Source organism: Rhinatrema bivittatum, chromosome 8 (assembly GCF_901001135.1).
Source record: "Rhinatrema bivittatum chromosome 8, aRhiBiv1.1, whole genome shotgun sequence".
NCBI classification, from domain to species: domain Eukaryota; kingdom Metazoa; phylum Chordata; class Amphibia; order Gymnophiona; family Rhinatrematidae; genus Rhinatrema; species Rhinatrema bivittatum.
Window position 1 is genome coordinate 34,390,209 of NC_042622.1, and position 26,770 is coordinate 34,416,978.

Sequence of the window (26,770 nt, forward strand, 5' to 3'; positions counted from 1 at the left end):
TTATTCGACCAGTTTCAGGCGGTGGCGGGCCTCCGAATTAACTTTGGGAAGTCGGAGGCGCTGGCCCTCAACCCTCAGCTGCAATCATCGTGGGTAGGCTCCTTCCCGTTTCGTTGGGCGCCAGATCGGCTGAAGTATTTGGGGGTCTGGATTCCGAGGGATTTAAGGCACCTGTATGAGCTGAATGTTACTAACCTCTTGGGGCGGATCCGTACACAGCTCGAGGCGTGGACCTCGCTCCCCCTGTCCCTTTTCGGGCGCTGCGCTCTTATTAAAATGACCATAGCCCCTAAGATATTGTATGTCCTGTCTATGATCCCCTGTTGGCTGCGAGATCAGGATTTAAGGGGACTGTACAAGGCCTTTCAGCTCTTTCTTTGGAGGGGCAGGAGGGCCCATCTGAGCTATCAGACTATGACCTACTCACGAGCTCAGGGGGGTTATGGCCTGCCCGATTTTCGTTTGTACAACGCTGCCTGCCAGCTACGATTCATTGGGGAATGGCTAACTGGGGACTATAAATTTTGTGCACAGGGGCTTCTCTCGGGCATGGCTGCCCCATGGTCACCACTGAGTCTTATTCAGTCGAGCGCACTGGAGCGTCGAAAGCTTGCATACCCTAAAGTCCTGATCTCTCCCTGTATTGCGGCCTGGCGGTGGCTGCGGGGACAGAGGGGGTTGGACGGGGTGGTTTCTCTCCTCCTGCCTTTGACTGGGAATGTGGGATTTGTGCCGGGTAGGGACTGTGGGGCTCTGTTTTCTAAGTGGGCGAATAATGGTGTGATGTTTGCCTTCCATTTTTACGACACGGATACCCATCTAATGCTGGACTTTAATACTTTGGCCAACACCTATCACCTTCCGGCTCATCAGTTTTTTGCATTTTTGCAGACCAGGCATTATTTGACCTCTTTTCACTGGACACCTGAAAGAGTTGGATTGGAGTCTGCTTATGCTACAAGGCTCTTTGACACGGCTCTTCTGGCAAACACCATAACGGGCTGGGCTGCGCTGGGCAGATCGTGGCTTGCAACCCCGCGTTTGGAAGTCCTAGCGGCCAAGTGGTCTAGCACTTTTGGAACACCCATTACCGTGCAGTATCTGGTGAAGTGTTTCGATGCAGTACATCGTCAATTGCCAGATATTGGACTTCGTGAGGTACAGTTTCGCATACTACAGCGGATTTATTGCGACGATGTGCGACGCTTCCAGATGGGGAGTACGGACTCTCCTCTTTGTATTAAATGTAGCCGTGAGGAGGGTACCTTGGTACATAGACTGTATTCTTGCCCTATTCTCCACTCTTTTTGGAATACAGTGGTTGGAGTGATTTCTCAGTGCACGGGTGTCTTACCGCCTACAACGGGATTGTTTCTTCTATCCAGTCCACAAGCTTGCACTGCTGAGGTCAACCGTTCGAAGGATCGATTTGGACGTATTGCGACTATGCTGGCGTGTCGCACCATATTGTCCGGATGGGCAGAACCTGGGACTGCCCCCACTGCAGCAGCATGATTCCAGCGTATGGCCTTGGTCTTGCAGATGGAACGCTTGGATTTTTTGAAAGGCCATCGAAAGCCTGATAGGTTATATGGGGCTTGCTGGACTCAATGTGTGTCACTGTTACCGGCCTCAGTTCAGGCCGGACTGCGGGAGAGTGGGTATAGTACTGACTGGATACAATCAATGGTTTCTGGAGGGAAGGGACAGGTTCAGGGGGGGAGGGGGGGGGCCAGGTGCGCCTGTTTTAAAGCTACTGTCTTAGACAATGAGTCCTTAAAGAAAATGACAGTTTTTATATTTGACAAGGAAAAATGTGGAAGTCTTCTCAAGATTTTACTGTAACTGATCATTAGGGATGCTTGGGACAAGGCTACCAGTTAGGACCATACTAATTAGATATGTGACGTGACAAATCTAGTTTTAGAGAATGATGGCAGAGGGAATTCTTCCAGATATAAAAAAAAAGAAAAGGGGGAAAGGAATTCATTAAACAATTTATAAAATTGAGACATGGAGGAAAATAAATGTTCCATTAAGCAGAATACAATCAAAAGTAAGGTGTTGTAAAACATGGATATTAAATTGCTAACTAACCAATTTCAGGTATTGGTACATTTTTTTTATTCACGATCATCTGAAAATCAGCAGTAACTGACCATAGGATTTAAGCTTCCGCTATAAATAAAGTGGAATGATCTTCGGCCAGAAAAGGGGTGGGGGAGAATAGTGTGCAGCTGTCCGCATCATGGTGGTGCGTTTTTACACTCAGTTGTTGCAGCCGCCCCACCCACTGTTGCCCCCATAGCGCTACTGCAAAAGGTGGTGTTATTTCCCATGATGCTGCCAGTGATAATGTGTAAAACAATGCCTGCAGCGGTACCAGCATAACATTTTTTTTTCTCCCAGGACAAGCAGGATGGTAGTCCTCACAGATGGGTGATGTCATCAGGTGGGGCCCTATTACGGAACACTTTTGTTTTGACTGGCACACTAAGCATGCCATGATCCCTGTGTCCACAGTGGTCTCCCTTCAGTCTCTTTTTTTTCCGTGCTGCAGTTTGCCTCGCGTTTAGGAGCTTTGTGAGATTTTTCTCACAACTTTTCCTCTCAGAAACACTTGATGTTTTACTTCACAAATAATTTCCCTACACTGGTCTCCCTTCGCGTACATTTCATCGACGTTCGGTGAGTACTATGCCCTGTTCTCCTGTCGGTTCCTGTCACCTCACTATTGGTTTCCCCGGGTTACCAACTGAATTGCGGCCCTCTTTTCTCCCTATGTCTATCACCCTTGGTCCGCCCCACAATGCCCGCGAGTGTCCTTGCTATGATCTTCCAACAGGGCTAGAGGGATTGGGACGTCCACGGTTCCCGTTGCGGTTGCAGTCGATGCCGCCAGGCCCGCCGTCGATGCCCCCATTGATTTTGTCGATACCACAGTCTATGCCCTCGACTAAAGAAAATGCTCCATACTTCAGGTTCTCAACCAGAGCCCTGTGCAATCCTTGGGTGAGAAACAATGCCAGGAGCAGTAGAGGCACAGTGACAGTCCGTCACCAATGCCATCTGGGACAGCGAGGGCATCTTCCTCGGTGCTGGAGAATTACCGGGCCGAGCACTGAGGGAAACATCGTTACTGCCACGGTAACAGTCCGTCGCCGATACCATTCTGGACATCGGTGGCAGCTTCCTCGGTGCTGGAGAATGACCAGGCCGAGCACCGAGGGAAACATCGTCGCAGGCACCGATGTGGTTCTGCGTTCGGTGCCGGCCCTGATACCACACCGGCATCATTATCCATTGAGCCAGTTGCAAAGCGGGTCCGGGTACAAGAGTCTCCGTGCTCCTCTGCACCCGAGGCACCAATGTGTTCCCCACCGACACCGGTGCCAGGTACTGAGCCACCACAGATTCATGTGGAAGTGCCAGTAATGCCTAGCCTGTCTCCCCCTGTAGCTGCGCTACCTATACCAGCTTCCAGGGAGGAGCTGGATGTCCTCGTCAGTCAGGCTGTCCTTGATGCCTTCCGGAATCTACTAACACCGGATCCATCGATATTCTCACCGTTGTGGCACCTACCGACGACAGCCTAAGTCATTGACGCCGACTTGTCCTTCTGAGCCTCCAAAGACCCCTATACCTATCCCGGGATCCTCAAAGGGCGATGGGCATTCTAATCCTGCTTCAGCACCGATCCCATCGAGACCTAAGTAATGGACGTGTCTGAAACCATCTCTTTCAACCTGGTCACTAAAAGGGACCAGAAGTTTAGGTCGTAACATCTTCCAAGAACCATATTGGTGTCACACGTTGCTGTTTACCAGCTATATTTGACACAACACCAAGGGAACCCCTCTGCCATCCACATGAAATTTGAGCAACATGTGATTGCTTTGAAATGTCCTCCCATTGCCAGCAACAGGACTCTGTACTAGATGGTAATCTGGCTTACGGCCCCTGATTTATGGCCCAAAGTCCAAGATAAACTAGCTGATCTGCCATGCACCGCAGATAATCTCTTCATGCACAGGGTCCAGCAGACAGTGGCTCAATTGCAAGACCACCGCAAGACCCTGCGACAGCTCTCTACGTTTCTTGCACAGCAAGAGGGATGCTAGAAAGACATTTTAACGCTCCCGCATGAGACCAACTGATACCCAGATCACACCAGCTCCGCCAGTCGGGCAGGCTCCTGGAGTTTTCAACCTTGCCAGAGAACAGAATGCCACTGAGGACCAGGGCAACAAGGCAGAGGATTTTAATCCCGCTATTTCCTACTTTCAAAGAAAACAGGTGACCTCTGCCCATCCTGGACCTCAGAAATCTCAACAAATTTCTTCAGAAAGAAAAGTTCAGAATAGTGTCTATTGGCACCATGCTTCCCTTACTACAACAAGGGGGTTTCCTCTATTCTCTGGACTTTCTATACGCTTCATAGTGAGTCGTCAACATTTTCAATACAAAGTTCTGCCATTCGAACTAGCTTTGACAACTTGTGTATTTCACCAAATGCCTAACAGTGACTGCCGCTCATCTACAAAGAACAGCATTCACCAGTTTCCTTACCTGGATGACTGCCTAATAAGGAGTCAGTCCAAACAAGGAACTCTAAATTCTCTAAGACTCACTATAAATCTACTACATTTGGCTGGGAATTCTGATCAACTACCATAAATCTCATATGGAGCAGATCTGGGCACTACAGTCACAACGGCCTTCCTGTCCAACAACTGCACAGACATCCTATCAAATTGTCCACATCTCTGCGCGAATGCAACATAGCCTCAGCCCATCAATTTTTCCATTGCTGGACCACATGGCTTCCATGATCTACGCCACTTCTATGGCCAGACTAGCCATGAGAAAATCTCAGTGGATTTTAAAATTTCAGTGGCTCTAAGCCATTCAACCGCTTTCATCCCTGATCCATATCACCGATCCAGTAACCAAATGCTCAGATGATCTTGGCCACGGTTGCATCCAACTTGGGATGGAGAGCTCGTATCAACACCATCCAAATCTGAAATGCTTAGACTCCACTCCATGTAAAGTCTCAGATCAATTTCCTGGAGCTGCGAACCATGCGTTATGCCCTTCATGCCTTCAAACACTGCCTCTCACACAAAACTTTGTGGATACAGACAGACAACATAGTGGCAATGTGGTACTCGAACAGGGACACACAGGCTCTTATCTGCTCTGCCAGGAAGCCGCGCAGTTCTGGGCCTGGGCCCTTGCATACTCCATGCATCTCCGGGCCATTTATCTAACAGGCATACCGAACATACTAACAGACCATCTCAATGTCTCCATCCCCACAAGTGGTCTCTGAATCCATGTGTCACGAACAAAATCTTCTAGCGCTGAGGTCAACCAAACATCCACCTCTTGTGACCGAATCGAACCACAGTGTGGACAGATTCTGCTCCGTACACAGGCTTTGAAATGCCTTAGCCATGGACGCCTTTGCTCGCCCCTGCAACAAAGGCCTCCTATATGCGACTCTTCTGATACCGCTCATAGCCAAAACTCTCATGAAGCTACAGCAGGACAGGTTTTCAATGATTCTCATAACCCCGTACTGGCCTTGACAAGTATGCTTCCCCATACTTCTCAACCTATCACTCCAGGTACCAATTCGCCTGCCCACAGGTCAACCTCATAACAGAGACTCACTGATATTCTCAGGTACTTGTAGCTTCACGAAAACCTTCCACACATAAATCTTACCATTTGAAATGGGCAAGATTTACCAAATGGCGTGCACAAAAAGGTATTGGCCCCTTTTTCCTGCCCTACTCCATCTCTGTTAGGCTATCTAGGATACCTTTTGGATTCTGGTCCACAGACATCCTCTGCATGGGTACACCTCAGTTCCATCTCAGCGTACCACCAGGGAGTAGGGGATGCGCTGTTAACGGCTCAATCCCTTATGAGTTGGCTTATCATGGGTTTTCTACAACTTAAGCCTCCTCTACAATCATCAGTTACGGAATGGGGCCTAAATGTAGTGCTTTCAAGGCTCATGTGTTCCCCGTTCGAGCCTTTGCATTCCTATAATATTAAAATTCTAACATGGAAAATTATTTTCCTCATAGCCATCACCTCTGCTAAAGGGATCAGTGAGTTACAAGCCCGTGATGCATACTCACCTGACACTGGGTTCCTCTGTGACCGAGTGGTCCTCCGTACTCACCCTAACTTTCTTCTTAAAGTGGACACAGCTTCTCACCTTACTCAGTCTATAGTTTGCCCACTCTTTCCCAAGGCATCACTCTCACCAGGGGAGAGTGTTTTGCACACCTTGAACTGTAAGCGTGCACTTGCATTCTATCTAGACCGCACTGCACTCCATAGGAAATCACCCAACTCTTTGCTTCTTTGACAAAGACAAGCTGCGAGTTCCAGTGGGCAAATAAACTCTCTCCAACTGGCTAGAGACTGTATCGAATTCTGCTATGAGGAAGCAGGCCTTCCTCTCCAGGGGTGAGTGCAGGCACATTTTGTAAGGGCCATGTAGCACACTATCATTCAGTAGCAATTGCCGACATCTGCTAGGCTATGACATGGTGCTCTCTTCACACATTCGCAGCCCTCTATTGCTTAGATAAGGAAGTCCGTCAAGACTCTGGCTTTGGCCAATCTTTTTTTTTTAAAGTTGTAACTTTTTTATTGGTATCAAATAGTATCATACATGTCAGAATGCAAACAGTCACAATACCGTTACTCACAGCGAAAAGTAAATTAACTGAACATCATGACCAAAAGAACCTGGAAATACCAATTTTTCCAATCATCCATTTCCATCCCCCCCTCTCGCACATAGTCATCATGTGAAAGATCATACAGATAATAATAAAGAATATAAGTCCTATTGATAATAGAAGAATAATACAGACAATTTGAAAAGTATAGAGAATCAGATCCATCTGTAACAGTCCCAAGTCTAAAAAAAATCCTACAAACAGTCCTGTAAGAAGCATTACAGAGGAATCATGTTGCCTTATAGAAATCGAAAAACTGTTATACATGGAAACAATTATTGTGCATCTCCATCATTTAGTTTAGCTATGTCAAACCTTGAGGTGTTGTCCATTGCATATATTTATACCATATTTTGTGAAATTTAGCTAATGTCTTGTGTTTATGGGCCGTAATTTTCCCCAAGGTATGCATAACTCGCACCCTGTCATAGACATCCTGGATTACTGGGGGTGACGTATCCCTCCATTTTTTGGCAATTGCTCCCCTGGCTGCGGTCACGACATATTTAATAAAAGCATTATGAAACTTAGAAAGCTGTGGATCGTCTTTGTTCAGTAACGCCTGCGATGGCACAAGGGATATTGGCTCTCCGAGAACTGTTGTCAGCCAGCGAGCAACAGCATCCCAGAAAGGTGTAAGGCAGGGACACTGCCACCACATATGAAAGAAAGTTCCCGGTGCCTGGCATAATCTCCAACAAAACTCAGAAACATTGGCTCGTATGCGATGTAGCCTATCTGGGGTCAAGTACCACCTGTATAGCATCTTATACCCATTTTCAATGTGGGAGGCAGATATAAGACCCTTACCCATTGAATAAGATAAATGTTTCCAATCCTCCAACGGCCAATGTTCCTGCAAATCCCTTTCCCAAGCAATAACATGAGGAGCCTGGTCGCTTAACCCTCCCATTAGCATAGCATATATACGAGCTATGTGTCCTCTCACCTTCGCAGCTTGTATGCATAAGGCTTCAAATGGCGTGATCCCCAGCGGGAGCTCTACTGTCAACTGGTTATGGGTTAGAAAATGCAACACCTGGAGATAAAAGTAATGATCCTTAGAATCAAGATGGTATCTCGCGGATAGCATTGGAAAGGACCGCACCCCACCAGGATCCCACATGTCAGATACCTGCATGATGCCCCTAACTTTCCATCTTCTGGCAAGAGCAGAGTGTGCTGCGTAACCAAAGGAGGTGTGGTGAAACAAGTGGGTGCTATGAAAATGTGTCCTCTGGCCCACTAAGACCGACCGCCAAGCATTCCAAATAGTGATTGTCGCCTGAACGGTGGCAGGTAGCTTAGCAGAGGGACTCCAGGTGGATCTCCTCTGCCATAGTAATGCCGTGAGGGGAAGATCTCCCACAATTTCCTGCTCTAACTGTACCCATGGCTTTTGGTGGGATTTATTATGCCACTCCACCGCCGCCTTTAGATGTGCAGCGCCCTGGTAACCCACAATATTGGGCATGCCTAAACCTCCTTGTAACTTAGGAAGACATAAAATCTGCCTTCTGATCCTTGGTTTCTTCGCCCGCCACAGATATTTAAAGAATCGGCTCTGCCATTTATGTAGAAATTTTTTGGGTACTACTATCGGTAAAGTTTGCAACAAATATAAAACCCTTGGCAAAATATTCATCTTTAGTACCGCTAAGCGACCCAACCAGGAGATGTGATAACGATCCCACTCCTCCAGATCCTTGTAAATTCTGGCTAACAAGGGAGGGTAGTTAAGTTGAAAAAGATCCCTCGTACATCCTATGTAAATCCCCAAGTATTTTATTTTCTCTTTAGCCCACTTAAAGGGATGAGTCTTCCTGAGTTGGTCCACCATTACCGTCGGTACGGATACATTAAGCAATTCAGATTTTTCCCAGTTGATTTTAAACCCCGAGATCTTGCTAAACGCCGAGATCTCGTCCGTGATGGCCAATAAGGATGAGACAGGGTTAGTTATGGTAAATAAAATGTCATCTGCGAATAAAGAAAGTTTAGAGGAAAATGAGCCAACCTTCACCCCCTGGATAGCTGAATTGGCCCTGATATGGTGCGTGAATGGCTCCAAAAAAAGAGCGAAAAGTAAGGGAGACAGAGGACACCCCTGGCGTGTGCCTCTACCCACAGAAAAAGGTTGTGAATACCCTCCATTAATCTTTAAGCAAGCTTTCGGGGCCTCATACAGCTTTTGTATCCAGCGTATAAAGCGATCCCCAAAGCGAAAACGTCTCATAGTGTGGAATAAAAAGGGCCAATGTACATAGTCAAATGCTTTTTCAGCATCAAGCGCTAGTAACAATAGAGGGGTATGGTGCTCTCGAGCCCAGTCCATAAGATTTACTATTTTCCGAACATTATCGGAGGCCATCCGGCCAGGTATGAATCCTGATTGGTCAGGATGTACCAGTTGCGGGAGCAGACTATTAAGCCTATTCGCCAATATTTTCGCCAGTATTTTCATATCCAAGTTAATCAGTGAGATCGGGCGATAGGACCCGCACAAGGTGGGATCACGGCCCGGCTTAGCCAAAATTGTAACCCCTGCTAGGTTAGCTGAAGAAGATAAGGACATATCCCCCTGAAGAGCATTAAAAAGCTTAACCAATAGTGGCGTAAGTTGTATAGCAAATTTTTTGTAAAAGCCAGCCGTCAGGCCATCCAATCCCGGGGACTTTCCCACTTTTAAGCTCTTTATGGCCCAGGTGACTTCCGCTGGAGTCACATCCCGATCCAAAAACTCTTGATTATCAGGGAGTATGGTTGGAAGAGAGGCATGAGATAAGTAGTCTTCTATCTCTGGGCTATTAATGGCTAAATCAGTAGCATACAATTCCGAGTAAAAACGTATAAAGCGTTGCCGAATTGCAGTGTTAGAGGTCAACATAGCACCCTGTTCATCTTTTATTTTAATAATATTATTTTGCATTTGTTGGACTTTCAATTTTCTGGCTAATTGACGTCCCGCTTTGTTCCCCCCTTCATAGTATTTTTGCTGTGTAAGAGTGAGTGAGTGCGCTATGTGGGCCGCTTCCAATTCCTCCAAGTGTGCCCTGAGTCTGTCCATTTCTCCCAAGATTGCCTCATCTCCGCTACTCTTATGTTGGAGCCCCAGTTGTTGAAGGCTCTGTAGCGTGTCCGTTTTATCTTTGTTACGCTGCTTTTTCAAGAAGGAACCTCTGGCCACAAATTTCCCCCTGAGGACTGCTTTTAAACAGTCCCAAACTAACATAGGGGACATACCGTCCTGGTCATTAAATATCAGATATTCCCTGATCTCCTCCTGCATCTGCAACACAAAGTCAGCCTCCTCTAGTAGACTCTCGTTCAGCCTCCAGAACCGCTGCCCCCTGTCATAGGAATTTAGTTCCAACTGGATAGTGATCGGGCTATGATCTGACCAAGTAATGAGGTCTATTTGTGGATTTTTAACTTGATTGACACAGCTTTTAGCTATGAGGAATAGATCAATTCTGGAGTATGAACAGTGAGCTCTCGAGTAAAACGAAAAGTCTCTGCCCCTGGGGTTCCATACGCGCCACACATCCAGTAGATTTAAATGAGTCAAGAAAGTTTTAAAGAGTTTACGGTCTTTCAGAGAAGTGTAAGCAAAACCCTTAGAATTATCTAGAAAGGGATTCAGAGTGATGTTAAAGTCACCCCCTACTATCACGTGACCTTCCGCCCGCTTGTCTATCAAGGTGCGAATACGACTTAGGTATGCACCCTGCCCACTGTTCGGTACATATACATTAACAAGTGTATATTTCTCTCCGCCCATCACAACAATGAGTATGAGGTATCTCCCCTCAGGATCTTCGTACCTGGTTACCTCTTCATACATTACATCTTTGTGAATTAATACTCCTACCCCCAAGTATTTATGGCTTAATGGGCGAGGCACCCAATACTGAGCCGGGTAAGACGGGTGTTTAAGGAGGTATTCATGACGCCTCTTCAGGTGAGTCTCCTGAATGAAGGCCACGGAAACCTGGTGTCCAATCAAGTCTGCATATAAACAATGCCGCTTATACGGGGAATTCAATCCCTTTGCATTAATAGATAAGTAATTGATGACCACCATGTTTTTAATGTCAGGTAACTATGAGAAATCCTAGCCTGTACATTCCATATGCGCGGGACATCATGTACACGGGGCTCTAGTGTGGACTGACTCTGTGCCCAAGTGTGTCTAGGTATGTCTGTGTTTAGCAGTAAGAACCTGTGACCTGTGCGAGAACCCCCAATTCCTATTCCCCCTCCCCCCTCCCGCTTTACCAATTTCCCCTCTAGGTGGACCATCGCCCCCGTCCAACCCAAGATCATAATGGAGGAATTTGTCATCCCAGGGTGACTGCCCCACCATCCCCATCCAACTATTGTGAAGCCAGCTAATAACGCTGAGCTGGCTTTAAATGCTGAAAATCCCTCAGAACTAATCGACTATAGCAGAAAAACAACTCTGTAGCTACAAGTAACAAGAAACAACAGTGTACCAAAACTATAAAATTATTCCCGACAGGAAGAAAATACTATGCAAACCAGCACTAGGCAATATGCCGTTCCAAACGAGGTAGTACTCTGTCCGGCAAGGAAATCAAAAATGTCAGGTTTGGTCTTTTTGTGTTAATGAGGAGTCTGTTTGGCGCCTCAGTCTTTTGTCTCCTTTATTTACTCTCTGCCATTTCGGATACTCCTCTCTGCGGCTGTGAGGTTTGGGCGCCATTTGCAATTGATCAAAACCAGCAAATCCAGCGTTGTGCAAGAGGGTCGCAGCTTCCGAAAGATTTCGCACCCGGTGAGACTCGCCCTTTACCGAGAAACTCATCCCAAATGGGAATAGCCAGCGATAGCGAATATTTTCAGCTCGCAGTCGATCCGTGACCGGTTTCATCTCCTGCCTCCGTCTGACAGTGAGGGGTGAAAGATCCGCGAAGATCATAATGACTGTGCCCTTCCAAAGCCACGTGGCTTGCTTTCTCGCTATGATCATTAGCTTGTCTTTCTGGGCAAAATCATGAAAGCAGGCCAATATATCTTTGGGCTTGTTAGCCACGTTAGGTCCCATAACCCGGTGAGCACGGTCGATTTTAATATCCCCTCCGACTGTGTCACTGACCTGAGTCATTTCTGAGATCAACAGCAGCTCGCAGATCTGTTTTACTACCGCGACACAATCTTGGTTTTCAACCGACTCCGGCACTCCCCGGAATCGTAAATTGTGGCGTCTAGAGCGGTTCTCTAAATCTTCCATTTTATCATGGAGCCGTTCCATTTCTTCACGAAATTGTTTATTTTGGTCGCGGAGGCCTTTGATATGTTCGCTGTTAGCGTCAACCCGGGTTTCCGTTTCAAAAATCCGACGGCCATGATCCGCTAGGTCACCTTTCAGCTCTTCTATGGATTCCATAATATTTTGCGTTTTGGTGGTCAGCTCATTTTTGAGATCCTCAAACCACAGCTTCATTTCCGATTTAGTCGGCAGGTCTCCCTCAGCTAGTTTATCAGCCAAGGCTTCCTGCCCATCATCCTCGGCTAATCGGGGGTCGGCAGCCGCCATGTTATCCGCCACTTGCTGGTTCCCGTCGCAGTCTTGCTTCTGGTACGAATACTTTTTAAAGTCCACAGCTTTGCGTCTCGTTGACATCAGTACAGGCAGGAATGATACCGCCAATGTTTTAAGATAGAAAATTGTAGCTGATGCGTACGATATTCTGAGGATTATAGTAAGAGGTGGAGGAGCTCTAGTTTTAGGCAGCCATCCCTTGCTATGACGTCACTTCCTCCTCTGGCTTTGGCCAATCTGTCTTGCAAAACTTTGTTCCAGTATAATCCCCAACTCCTTCCTCAACCACCTGCTGTGATTTCAGGCTGCCTCATCATTGCCAATAGCACCCCAGTTATTGTGCCTGCTGCATGAGTTGTCTGCTATTGGCCTGTTGTAATATGAGTCAACCTGTAGCTTACTAATCACCCATATGTGAGGACTACCATCCTGCTTGCGCTGGTAGAAGGAGTTGCTTACCTGTAACAGGTGTTCTCCCAGGACAGCAGAATGTAGTCCTCATGAAACTTACCCGCCACCCCGCAGAGTTGGTTCCGCTTACGTTTATTATTTTATTTTTTCACTCGCGCTTTTTGCTACAAACGAGACTGAAGGGAGACCCCCTGTGGACACAGGGATCATGGCATGCTGGGCCCGTAATAGGGCTCTGCCTGATGAAGTCATCCATATGTGAGGTCTACATCCTGCTTGTAGGTAAGCAACTCTGCTTTACCCTGCCCTTACCCCACCCCTTTCCCCTCATTTAAATGTTAGTCACGATAATGGCCCATCATGATTTAAAAAATGACCCCCTGTGTGTTATGCTGGTCCTAGAGAGAGGGGCTATAAAGGATAATTCTGCCTTTTTGGTAAATGCACTTTTCATGGTGATTGCATCTTTAAAAAAATGTGCTAGCAATTTCTTTTGTGGCTTTCAGACAATGAAATGCTAATCTAACAACTGTGAAAAATAAAGTATTGTTTTAAAATTGTTGGTCCACAAACAGTTGTGAACAAATCTGTAGACATCAAACTGCAAGCTTGGAAACTTTTTTCTTTTGAGGGGTTGCCCTCATACAACCATAACTTTGGATTTGATGTAAAATAAATCTAAAATTTTGTTTAAATACGACTAGGAATTAAACACACCCTATAATATCACCCTGATTATTTTGGTTATTTTTATGAATTATGTTTTCATTGCATTTTATTTTTGAAATTGGAAATGTAAGTGCTATAATTTCATGTGTAGCATTCTTATGTTCATAAACTTCGATTACACACAGGGCATTGCCCTTCTCCAGGTTTTTAGAAGAAACAGTACTCGAAATTTTTCTTGTTGCTATCAAATAAGGCTTATTCTATTACAGAAAGTGAAAAATGCAAAAATGTTGCTGGATGATTGACAGCACGTAGTACTGTGATGCCTTGAAATACTCTGTTACTCAACAGGGCTTCTGGGTGTACTGGGGGGGATGGGCTACTGAGATGTGTGTTTACAGAAAGCCTTCCTATGCTACACAGATCTTGGAGATCTAATCCAACAAAAATATAATAAAATAGAGGAACTAATTGATTCGTTTCAAACCTCTATAGTTCTAACTTTCAAGAGAGCCTTTCAGCTTCATAGCACCAAATTGGCTATGTGATAGGTAGTCCTGCTTTAAAATCTTAACTAATAAACTGTATGTTGTTGAACTAACTGAATTCTGTATGCTGTATCTGTTTTTTTTTTGTTATATGAAAAAGCAAATCTGTGTTTTGAAACCAAACCTGTCTTTCTTGCCTACATTCCAGTCAGAGCTAAGGCATGGTCCGTTTTACTATATGAAGCAGCCACTCACCACAGATCCTGTTGATGTTCTACCGCAGGACGGACGGAATGATTTCTACTGTTGGGTTTGCCATCGGGAAGGCCAGGTGCTCTGCTGTGAGCTCTGTCCTCGAGTTTATCATGCAAAGTGTCTGAAACTGACAGCTGAACCAGAGGGGGATTGGTTTTGCCCTGAGTGTGAGGTAAGTCAAATGAAGAAGGTACCTTGTGTCTCCTGTCATTTCTAGTATCCTTCCCTCAGGGCTTCCCAGATGTGTCCTGGGGATCCCCACAGCCAATTAGGTTTGCAGGATATCCATAGTGAATATGCTTGAGTTAAATTTATGCAATGTATCCAAAGCTGGCATCAGTATATCCATTGCGGATATCCTGAAAAACGTTACTGGCTGTGGGTTCATTAGAGAAAACTTGGGAAGACCTGCTCTGTCTACTTTGTGATGACCAGAGTAAATTCTGTTGGAAGAGATAACAGAACAGACCTTATAAACAAGTCTCTTTGAATAAGAGCATTTGTTTTCCACCACTTTTCTGATTTAGGTTTTGCACTATTTTGGCCTTCGTATGTGTTCTGTTTTTCTTTATCACAGAGAATTTCCATTCACGGAGCAAATCCTGCAAATATTCTGCTGCCCATCAGAGTTGACTGGGAGTACAGTTGCAAACACTAGAGTGGGCAAGAATTATTTTTCTTATGTGTATCCATGTGGCAGATGTGATTTATATGGGCAATACAGTATATATCTATATTTGTAGGTGTGTGTGTGAAGTTAATGTGTACAAAATCAGAAGCATTTTGGTTTATTTCTTAAAACATTCAACAGATATTGTCTTAATGCAATATCTCTGTATTATAGTGTTGATTTTGTATACAAATTTATCTGAATGGTAATAAGTATTTTGCTGATTCATGTCCATTTTCTTTTTAGAAAATCACTGTTGCAGAATGCATAGAAACCCAGAGCAAAGCTATGACCATGCTCACCATTGAACAACTTTCATACCTGCTCAAGTTTGCACTACAGAAGATGAAACAGCCAGGGGTATGGAGAATAGTTTTTTCTTTGTAGTAGTCGTCTAAATAGTTTTTTCTGTATTAATGATATTGTTATTTTACATAAGAACATAACATGTGCCATGCTGGGTTAGGCTGAGGTCCATCGACCCAGCCTCCTGTCTCCAATAATGGCCATTAAGGGACATTTGGAAGTATCCTCATAGCCCAAAGAGTAGATCTATTCTTGTTGCTTGTTAAATAAGCAGTGGCTTTTTCAAGTCTACCTGGCTAATAATGGTTTATGGGTTTTTCCTCCAGGAATGTGTTCAAACCTGTTTAAAATTTAGCAATGCAAAATGCCTTGACTACATCCTCTGGCAACAAATTCAACAATATGATTGTGCATTAAGTGAAAATAATACTTTCTTCAATTTATTTTAAATCTGCTACATGTTAGTTTCATGGAATGTCCCCTAGTTTGTATTGTTAGGATAAATAGCTGTCCCCTAATTTACCTGTTCTACCCTACTCTTCATTTTTGAAACCTCTATCATGCATTTTTTTTTAGGAAACTCTATCATGCATATTCATAAGGGACATCCTGAAAACCAGACCAGTTTGTAGTCTGTGAGGCTTATAGTTTGACACCCATGGCTTATGGATTGAGGTTAGGTCTTGATTTAGGTGTTTGGGTTTTTTGTTTTTTTTTTGCTTACTTTCTGTTAAGAACTGGATAGGAGTTTATTTACGTTGCTTATTTTCTTTAAGAGCATTAGCTCAAGGTGACATACAAGTCAGAACAAATAATCACATACAAAATTTAAAAAAAGATCACTTAATGTTGTTGGCTGCCATGATATGACATATAGGGAAACATCACAAGTTTGACTTAAAAATATGTAATAGTCAATAACATGTTTAAAAAAAAATGTAATAGTGAGAAAATCCTGTACAAAACAGCAATATGTTTCATTACTGTGCTGCATTTTCAATATCATCATTTTCTTAAGCATCATAAAATGTTATAGTTGCCATGTTAGATCCATTTAATAGGTAGAAATAAAGATTAATAAACAAGTTGTAGGCAGGGAGGATAACTTTCAAATAAATGCGCACGGAGGCATATATGCCTGTATGTGGCTGTGAGTACATATAAGCAAGTATTTTATAACCCACACGTATGATATATGCGCATTTTATAAAATTTGTGTATCTGTATCCAGCAACGTAAGTGCATATGTAGGCTTACGCGCAAAAACATGCAGTGCAATGAAACCACATATATCACTGCTTTGAATGTGCGTACTTTTCCTACCTGCACTAAAAATATGCTCGCAAATATTTTACCCATGAAAGTAAAGTAGGACTTATTTGCATAAGTTGGCCAATTTAGAAGCATTCATGCTTAAATAAAATTACTCCACCTGTTCGCCCCCTTCTTCTCCAGGTCATTGAGACCTTCTGGTTCATCAGCCAGTACTCCCCCTAGTTCACCCAGACCTACCACTTAGTTAGTCCTACACAATAAACATGTTTAAAATCATGCCAGATAATAGGTGTAAAAATATGAGCAAGTTGGCAAGTGTACATGTGTAAGTGCCTTTTAAAATAGCAACTTAGGCCATAAGTGTTGGCTCTGCCTTGGAATGCTCCTAGACTGTCCCTTTTTTTACATGTATATGGGTGTGCGAAAGTAAAAATACATGTATATTTTTGACTTTTATAAAATACAGAATACACAAGTAAAGGCTACTTATATATATATATATATATATATATATATATATATATATATATATATATATATACCAAATTTTACATGATTAAGTTTTGAAAATTCACCCCAGTACCTTTTATTGGATTATTTTGCTATGACTGATGAGGTTTTGAGAGCTATGCTCCCTTTATCAGGTCAGTAAAGAAACAGCACAGTTATGCTAGATTTAAATAGTAGTGTTAGCTAGCTGTGTTTCTTCAGTGACCCGATAAAGTGAGCATTGCTCTCTAGAGCTATTAGACTATTGTTAGTCCAATAAAAAGGTCTCATCTACATCTTGTTTGTTGACCCTTATTTCTGTTATACAGAATGAATATTCAAAATACTTATTTGTACACCTTGTTGCGTAAATGGATGCTAGCAATCATTTTATGTGTCATATGTTTGAGGACTCTATTTTAATTGTAATTTTTATCACATTTTTTATTGTTTTGCAATTCTGGATGACTGCCAAACCCTACTTGTGGGATTTCTCAACATGCTGTTTCTGCACATCCCAGTAACATATATGCAGTCTGTTTGCATTTGTGGTCAGGAAAACCTTTTAATGACCCGGTGAACTGTTTTCTGTATCTGTTACTAGGATATGTGGATCTTTTTACTCTCTGTCTATGGCAGCTACATCATATACTATGAATGGAAAGCAGTTTCCATTGTATCTTTCTGGTCTTTTAATTTGTGAAAGGTCAAATTCAAAACTCATTTTTTGCTAGCATGTTTTATTTTTTTGTGTGTAAGTGGCATTTATGTGCCGTAAAAGGTGTAACAGACCAATAGGATTATTGGACTTTTTCATTATTCTCATTATTACACAGGCCTACTCTTAAATGATGGTGAATACCACTATATTCACCAGTACTATGGAAATTCATTCTAGAAAGACAATTTAGATTATAATTCTGAGTTCAAAAAGTGGAAAGTAATTCTTGTGGTTTTCATAGAATGAGAATAATATGAGAACACAAGTCATCCTTTATAAGCTATTGTGTACATCCAGGGGAGATTTTCTAATTAAAAAAAAAAAAAGGTACCAGATTTGGAGGGGAAGAGGCACTGTGGGATGTTCCAGCACCGATCCTCTGTCCACTCCTCCACCTAACTTAAGTAACTACAGTGATGTGGATCTATATCAACCCTCACTCGTCCCCAGTAGTCTCTCTCTTTATCCCAGGACAAGCAGGATGCTAGTCCTCACATATGGGTGATGTCAGTAACGGAGCCCTAGTGCGGGAAAACTTCTGTCAAAGTTTCTAGAAACTTTTGACTGGCAGCCTGGGGCTACTGGGCATGCCCAGCATGGCATGATATTCTCTGCCACAGGGGTCTCACTTCAGTCTTCGTTTTTCCGCGCAGCTGGACAGCAGCACGGATATCGGAGCCCTCTGAGTTACCTCAGTGTTATAATTCTAATATATATTTCTCTCCATTAAGGGGTCTCAAAAATTTTTTCATATATCACTGGCTGGTGAATTATTTCGGTTTCCAAAAAAAAAAACAAACGAAATTCAATTTTCTGTCATCGACGGCCGTCGATGTCAAGATGTCCTCAGGATTCAAAAAATGCCCGAATTGTAACCGCACAATGTCGGTTACCGATCCGCACGAAGAGTGCGTTAGATGTCTCGGGGAAAAACACGACATTTCATCGTGTGAGAAATGTCAAGAGATGACGCCAAAAGGCCGTAAGCTCCGCCAGGAGAAGATCCAACAGCTATTCAGCTTACAACTGACTCCTTCTCCAGCTACTTCTTCGAAATCTTCGCCATCCGGAGTATCGAAAAAGGTACTGTTAAAAAAGCGCCGAGCTGACTGTTCCGGAGATAAATCCTCCCCTACTCCGTCGACATCGTCGATACGCTCGGCAGTAGACGTCCGGCCTAAACATAAACATCACCACAGACACGCCCCGACCTCACCGTCGGCACTTGACCGAGGAGAACCATTACCGAAACGGCCTAAACTTACTATAGCTTCTGTGCCTGAAGGGCCTACTCCGACTTCACTTCCGCAGCATACGGAGGCATCAACACTTCCGGTGGCACTACCTTCGTCGATGCTACAGGACTTCACAGCCTACATAAGAGGCAGTTTTACAAGCGATTAAGGAACACCTGCCGGCACCTCCGCTGATGCCGTGACGTCCCCTTTAACATCGACTTCACCGATGCCTGTACAATCAGTACCGATGTCTCTTCCATCGATGGTGCCAGCGATTCCGGGACACTTCCCGATGCCGAGTATCGACCCGATGCCGGGTGCTCTCTTGATGCCGGGCACGAGCCCGATGCCGGGCACCATCCCAATGCCAGGCACGAGCCCAATGCCGGCCATTGCCTCGACAACGGAGGCTTACTTGACACCGGCCACTAGATCTATGCCACTCACTGCCATGTCGACAACAACCATAGCAGCGCAAGGCCCCGTCCGGCTTCCGGATTCGTTCCTCCCTCCAGAGCGAACGACTACATTCACCTCGATGCCCTCATCGATGCCTACTTTTTCATCGAGTATACCATCGATGCTTCCTGCTCGTTTTCAACAGGCATCGCCGTATATACCCACCATGGGTACCGAGCAGTCATCGAGAGACAAGACACCGATGTCAGCGATGACAAAGACAAAATCTACGATGCCACTTTCTTCTACAGTGGATACATCATCTGAAGCAAGATTATACTCAATACTTCAGAAAAAATATCAGGATCTCCTGGATTCAAACCCGGTGGAAGAGGAGGCTTCTCCACAAGAACCCATTCCAGGACCCTCTGGTGTACCTCCTCCACATCCAGCTAAAAAACCAGGTCCTCATACTCCAGAATATGATTCCTGGAGCGACACACAATCTGACACCTCAGAAACTTTCATGTCTGACCAGTCTCCTCCTCATCCAAGAAAGCAGTCTCCACCAGAAGACCTTACTTTCTCCTCTTTTATCCAAGAGATGGCCGACTCTATTCCATTTAAATTAGAATCTGAGCAGGATCTCCGTCACCAAACTCTTGAGGTGCTACAATTCGTAGATCCCCCCCAAGCAAGTCATGGCAATACCTATCCATGATATTCTTCTTCAACTTCAACAAAGAATGTGGGAACATCCTTGCTCTGTTCTTCCCATCAATAAAAGAATGGACTCCACCTATTTAGTCCAACCTGCACCAGGTTTCCAGAAATCCCAACTGCCGCATTCTTCTGTGGTGGTAGAATCAGCACAGAAAAAAGCAAAAAGATCAAGAGTGCACTCCTCTAATCCTCCAGGGAAGGATAATAGGTTCTTGGATACATTTGGAAGGAAGGTTTTTCAAGGTGCAATCCTCAATTCTAGAATTGCAGCCTACCAATTGTACATCACACAGTACCAAAGGAACCTCTGGAAGCAGATGGAGGAGTTCATAACATCTTTGCCCCAGGAATTCAGAGAGCCAGCACAATATCTCATTCAAAAAGCTTTTGAAGCCGGCAAGCATGAAGTTAGAGCCGCCTATGACTCATTTGAGACAGCCTCAAGGGTGGCAGCTTCTGGCATAAGTGCTCGCAGATGGGCCTGGCTAAAAGCATCAGACCTCAGAACAGAGGTCCAAGAAAAGTTGGTAGACCTACCCTGTGCAGGAGATAACTTATTTGGAACAAATGTTCAAGAAGCGGTCTCTCAACTAAAAGAGCATATGGAGACCTTAAGGCAGTTATCCTCCATGCCTCATGATACCACTACCCATCGCTGTACGTCGTACCCAGTGAAGGGATATTCGCAGGCCCTATTACCGTCCTAAAAGATACTATCCACCGGCAACTAGGCCTCGCCAACCAAGATCCCAGCACAGGCCACAACCTCGCCAACAAAGAACAACCAGACCTGCACCTGCCGCTCAAACAGGTCCCACAGCTGGTTTTTAAAAACATCTCCAGAGAACCCAGCCAATCTCTGAATCCTCACTCACACTTAACGGTGGGAGGAAGATTATCCCATTTCTACAGCACATGGAAAACCATAACGACAGATCAATGGGTTCTTTCCATCATATTCCACGGGTACAAGCTCAATTTCCTAACAATACCTACAGAGCTTCAAGCACCTCTGATTCCTCCCAACAGAAATCACATTCCTCATCTTCAAATAGAATTATCCACCCTTCTGAAATCCAGGGCCATAGAGCCAGTGCCCCAGTCTCAGCAGGGCAGAGGATTCTACTCCCGATATTTCCTCATTCCAAAGAAATCAGGAGGCCTACGGCCCATCCTAGACCTCAGAAATCTAAACAAATTTCTAAAAAAGGAAAAGTTCAGAATGATCTCGCTAGGTACCATGCTTCCACTCCTCCAAAAGGAAGATTGGCTTTGTTCTCTGGACCTTCAAGATGCCTATGCTCACATCCCAATATTTCCTCCTCACCGCAAATATCTGCGTTTCATGGTAGGTCATCAACATTTCCAATACAGAGTACTGCCCTTCGGACTAGCCTCTGCTCCCAGAGTATTCACAAAATGTCTGGCAGTAATAGCAGCACACTTACACAAATAAGGTGTTCATTTATTTATTTATTTATTTATTTATTTATTTATTTACTTATAACTTTTTCTATACCGAAGTTCAGGTAACAGAGTTACTTATCACTCCGGTTTACATTGCAACAGATATAAATATTAAACAATGGCAACAAGTGTCTTACAGAGAACAGGGAGAGACAACTTGGATAACATAACTGGGAACAAGAACATTACAAACTATTAATGCGAAACAAGTCCATGGAGAGGGAGATTAGCTATTGGTGTCGACAGTCTGTGGGAATTGAGGAGTACTTAGTAAGTTATGGGAATGCTTGACCGAATAGCCATGTCTTGAGTCTTTTTTTGAATGTGCTGTGGCAGTGTAGCAACCTTAGTTCCGGAGGAAGAAAATTCCACTGTTTAGGGCCTGCTGTAGATAGAGCTCTTTTACTTAATGATGTTTTCATGGGAGGCGCGTGTAGAGTTCCTCTTTGTGCTAATCTTATTGGTCGTGAAGATGTGTGAAGTTGGAGAGGGATTCTGAGGTCCAGTGGGGTGTTATTGAAAATGGCTTTGTGGGTGATTGATAGAAGTTTGAAGAGGATTCGAAATTTGACTGAAAGCCAGTGGAGCTTTTTTAGAATTGGTGTTATATGGTCTCTTTTGCTGGATTTGGTGAGACATCTTGCTGTCTTCCCATACCTAGACGAATGACTCATCAGGAGTCAGTCTCAACAAGGAGCAATCAATTCTCTCAATCAAACCATTGCTCTACTTCACGCCATGGGATTTCTCATAAATTATCAAAAGTCCCACCTCACATCGTCTCACTTGCTCCAATTCATAGGAGCAGAGTTGAACACCGTCCTTGCAAAGGCTTTTCTACCCGAGGATCGAGCAGAAACATTAGCCTTCCTAGCACACTCGATTCTCTCAAGCACGCAGACAACAGCTCATCGTATTCTAATTTTACTAGACCACATGGCCTCCACAGTTCATGTCACTCCTATGGCAAGACTAGCCATGAGAGTAACCCAATGGACATTACGGTCACAATGGATCCAAGCCATTCAACCACTACATTCTCCAATTCAGGTTACCCACCAACTACACTCTTCGCTCCTTTGGTGGATCAACACAGACAACTTGCCCAAGGGCTTACCCTTCCAACAACCAGTTCCACAAATTACTTTAACTACAGATGCATCCACCTTGGGTTGGGGAGCTCACATAGACCATCTCCAAACTCAAGGAACTTGGACAAAACTCGAAGCAACATATCAAATCAATTTTCTGGAACTTCGAGCTATACGTTATGCACTGCATGCATTCAAGGATTGCCTTTCACACAAGACTATTCTGATTCAAACAGACAATACAGTAGCCATGTGGTACATCAACAAACAGGGAGGTACGGGCTCGTATCTCCTGTGTCAGGAAGCTGCACAAATTTGGGGCTGGGCCCTGAATCACTCAATGTTCCTACGAGCCACTTATCTGGCAGGTATACACAATGTCGTAGTGGATCGACTCAGTCGTCAATTCCAACCACACGAATGGTCCCTGGATCCTGCAGTAGCGGCCAGGATATTCCAACGTTGGGGCCAACCAACAATAGACCTCTTTGCGTCACATCTCAATCACAAAGTGGACAAGTTCTGTTCTCTACACAAACAGAAGAACCAACCAGCCAAGGACGCCTTTGCTCGGCCTTGGAACTCAGGCCTACTATACGCGTATCCTCCAATACCGCTCATAACCAAAACTCTGGTGAAACTACAACAGGACAAGGGGTTCATGATACTCATAGCCCCATATTGGCCTCGACAAGTATGGTTCCCCACACTGTTGGACCTCTCAGTCAGGGATCCAATTCGACTGGGCATAGCTCCCACTCTCATAACTCAGGATCAGGGCCGGTTACGACATCCCAAGCTTCAGTCCCTATCCCTGACAGCATGGATGTTGAAAGTTTGATATTACAACCACTCAATCTTTCAACTCATATTTCACAAGTACTCATAGCTTCACGTAAACCTTCCACAAGAAAGAATTACGCTTCCAAATGGAAAAGATTCACCTACTGGTGCAAGCAAAACAACATTGATCCCTTCACTTGCACCATTACCTCGCTACTAGACTACTTATACCATCTTTCAGACTCTGGTCTTCAGACTTCATCCGTAAGAGTTCATTTAAGTGCAATCTCAGCTTACCATAATAAGGTAGGAGATGCACTAATTTCCACACAACCTCTCGTCAGCAGTTTATGAGAGGTTTAACTCAACTCAAACCACCAATTCGACCTCCAGTCACAGAATGGGACTTGAATCTGGTATTAACAAGACTTATGCGTTCTCCATTCGAACCCATAGACTCCTGTGACATTAAATTTCTCAATTGGAAGACTATCTTCCTCATAGCCATTACATCGGCTAGAAGAGTTAGTGAATTACAAGTACTGGTCACGAACGCACCTTACACAAGGTTTTTCCTTGACAGAGTGGTCCTACGTACACATCCAAAATTCCTTCCCAAAGTGGTCACGGAATTCCACTTGAACCAATCCATAGTTTTACCCACATTCTTTCCAAGACCTCACTCTCACCAAGGAGAGGCAGCCTTGCATACTTTGGACTGTAAACGTGCTCTATCCTTTTATTTAAACCGCACTGCAATTCACAGGAAATCCAGTCAGCTCTTTGTATCTTATGATCCAAACAAACCAGGTAAAGCAGTGGGTAAACACACTCTATCCAATTGGCTAGCAGATTGCATACAGTTTTGCTATGAAAAAGCAGGCTTTCCTCTCCAAGGGCGAGTGAAGGCACACTCCGTAAAAGCAATGTCAACCTCAGTAGCACACTACCGTTCAGTGCCAATACTTGACATATGTAAAGCAGCAACATGGACTTCTCTTCACACTTTTGCAGCTCTTTACTGCTTGGACAAGCAAGGAAAACAAGATTCGGCCTATGGACAATCTGTCTTAAAGAACTTGTTTCCAGTTTAAACCCAACTCCTCCTGCAACCAAATTCATGCTATCTTCGGCTGACTCATTTCCACAACAACACATCACTGTTGCCTTCATATTAAATGACTCAGCCTCTAGCTTGCTAATCACCCATATGTGAGGACTAGCATCCTGCTTGTCCTGGGATAAAGCAAAATTGCTTACCTTGTAATAGGTGTTATCCCAGGACAGCAGGATGTAGTCCTCACGGAACCCACCCGCCACCCCGTGGAGTTGGGCCTTCCTATTTTCCTAATTTTATTTTGCTAATGCTTATTGCTACATACAAGACTGAAGTGAGACCCCTGTGGCAGAGAATATCATGCCATGCTGGGCATGCCCAGTAGCCCCAGGCTGCCAGTCAAAAGTTTCTAGAAACTTTGACAGAAGTCTTCCCGCACTAGGGCTCCGTTACTGATGTCACCCATATGTGAGGACTACATCCTGCTGTCCTGGGATAACACCTATTACAAGGTAAGCAATTTTGCTTTCTCAGTGTTCCTCATCCCCAGCAGTCTCTCTCTCTCTCACTCTGTCCTAGCACAGCAATTTTTCCATTGATAAGCAGGCTGAATTTGCCATTACATGTGGGTGATGTTATTTGGTGGCACTGAACAAATGTGTCTGTCCAACCTAGTAGAGCTTTGAGCTCTACTGAGCATATGCAGGAGTTCCCAGTGGGTGTAGCCTCATGAGCCGACTCAGTAATTTTTTCTTTAAGCATAGCACAGACATAAACTCATTCTCTCCTGATAATTTTTCTCTAAAGATCCTTAAAATGATTTAAATTTGATAATTTTTCTTTAGTCTTTTCCTATTAAGATACCTCATTGCCGCTACAGCCTCATAACTTACAACCTCACTTTTCAGTACTATTAAAAAAAAAAAAAAAACCAACCCACAAAGGAACGTGGCCACCTTTCCTTCATGTCTTGCCAGAAGACGTCAACAGTAGTGAGCGAATTTAAAAGTTGTATCTGTGGAAAGATCATGTCCCTCACAGACTGGCACAAACTATTACCGATGCGTCAATTTGGAACACAATCAAAAGAACTACCATGCCTGTGGATGGATGTCCCTGCATTCACAGCATTCTAGGGCACTTCACATCAAAGAAATGCATAAATCTCTCCAGAGTCGCAGTAGGTCCTTGTCCCACAGTGCAAATTGCCTCGCTGGGAAGAGCAGGAACTCCCTGAAACTCCCCTGTCTGCTCAGGCTGAAGCTGCAGGGTCAAGTCCTACTTGTCTTGAAGAGTAAGTGGCATCAATCGAACCATTGCAGCCTGCGATGAAGAAGTGCACAGTACGCAAGGTACATCGGCATTGGCACGATGATGCCGATGAGGCCACTGTTGATGTGGCCATCATCGGCACCTTGGGCACAAGCAGGTTTGACATTCCCAGTGCACGATGCATTGATTCACCTGAAGCATCTTCCATGGATGTATTCGACACATGGTGTATCAAAGCGCTGGATGTACAGTATGCTGGGTGCATGGAACTCCAATGCACTCAACACATGGAGTTCCAGTGCACTCAATGCATGATGCACCTGTGCACTGGACGCTTGATGCTCTGCCATTGAAGTTTGCGGCCACGATGCACACTACCTCTACTCTTTTTGGTCACATGGTGCTCAGGATCCTATACCACACAATCCTGTGATAAACAGTGTAAGGACACATGGCATAGCCCCTCAACTGATGCAATATCATTGGCCTGCATTGAATTCCTCGACGTGCATGTCCAAATACCCATTGAAGTATGCCAAGACATCCAAGCGTCAAAGCTACCAATGCATCCACCTCAGGGTTCAGTTTATGAGACTGTTTTGCTAACACAGCCCATGCTAGATCAGCAGGAGAAGAGGTCAGGGTACTTCTGCCACCTCCAATAACCTGGGAACTCTCCTTGCCTAGATTAGTAGTGGAAGGACTTCACCTGGAGAATGCCAAATTGGTATCCTCTATTAAATACTGCATATTTCTAATGGGCCACCCCATACTCATTCAGGAGTCTATCCTGATCTTGAAAGAGGATGTACCAACACCTACACCAGGCCAGAAGACACATCAGATACTTTGCCAAATCACAGCTTTGGTGAAGTTTCTTTATCTCTGACCAAGGAGATGGAAGGAACATTCTAGCCTTTCCTTTCCATTATCGCTATGACAATATCATAGACTGGAGTCCAAATCTCACCTATAGGGGTGAAGTCATCATCAGATCCCTTGATTAGGAGTTTGTCTATCACAGCAGATTCTAGTAGGCCAGATGTTTTAGACTAGATTGCACTTCCTTGGAGTCAACTGGAAGCCTTCCCAGTTCGTCCTCTGTATCATTGGAGACCTGGAT

At 44.4% G+C, this 26,770-nt stretch overlaps 1 protein-coding gene across 9 annotated transcripts in view; it reads left to right on the forward strand.

The window, feature by feature from the left end:
- The window catches only part of ZMYND8 (zinc finger MYND-type containing 8), a 423,241-nt gene that overhangs the window by 143,300 nt on the left and 253,171 nt on the right, over nucleotides 1-26,770 (forward strand). For 7 of the 9 annotated variants that reach the window (XR_003858448.1, XM_029614638.1, XM_029614633.1 and 4 more), the window contains 2 exons: nucleotides 14,110-14,328; nucleotides 15,073-15,186. Coding sequence is in view for 8 of the 9 variants with exons in the window: in XM_029614638.1 (XP_029470498.1) it covers nucleotides 14,110-14,328; nucleotides 15,073-15,186 (333 nt within the window). In the remaining variant the exon portion in view is untranslated. The remainder of the gene's footprint in view (nucleotides 1-14,109; nucleotides 14,329-15,072; nucleotides 15,187-26,770) is intronic. The other 2 variants (XM_029614639.1, XM_029614635.1) reach the window with 1 other exon arrangement.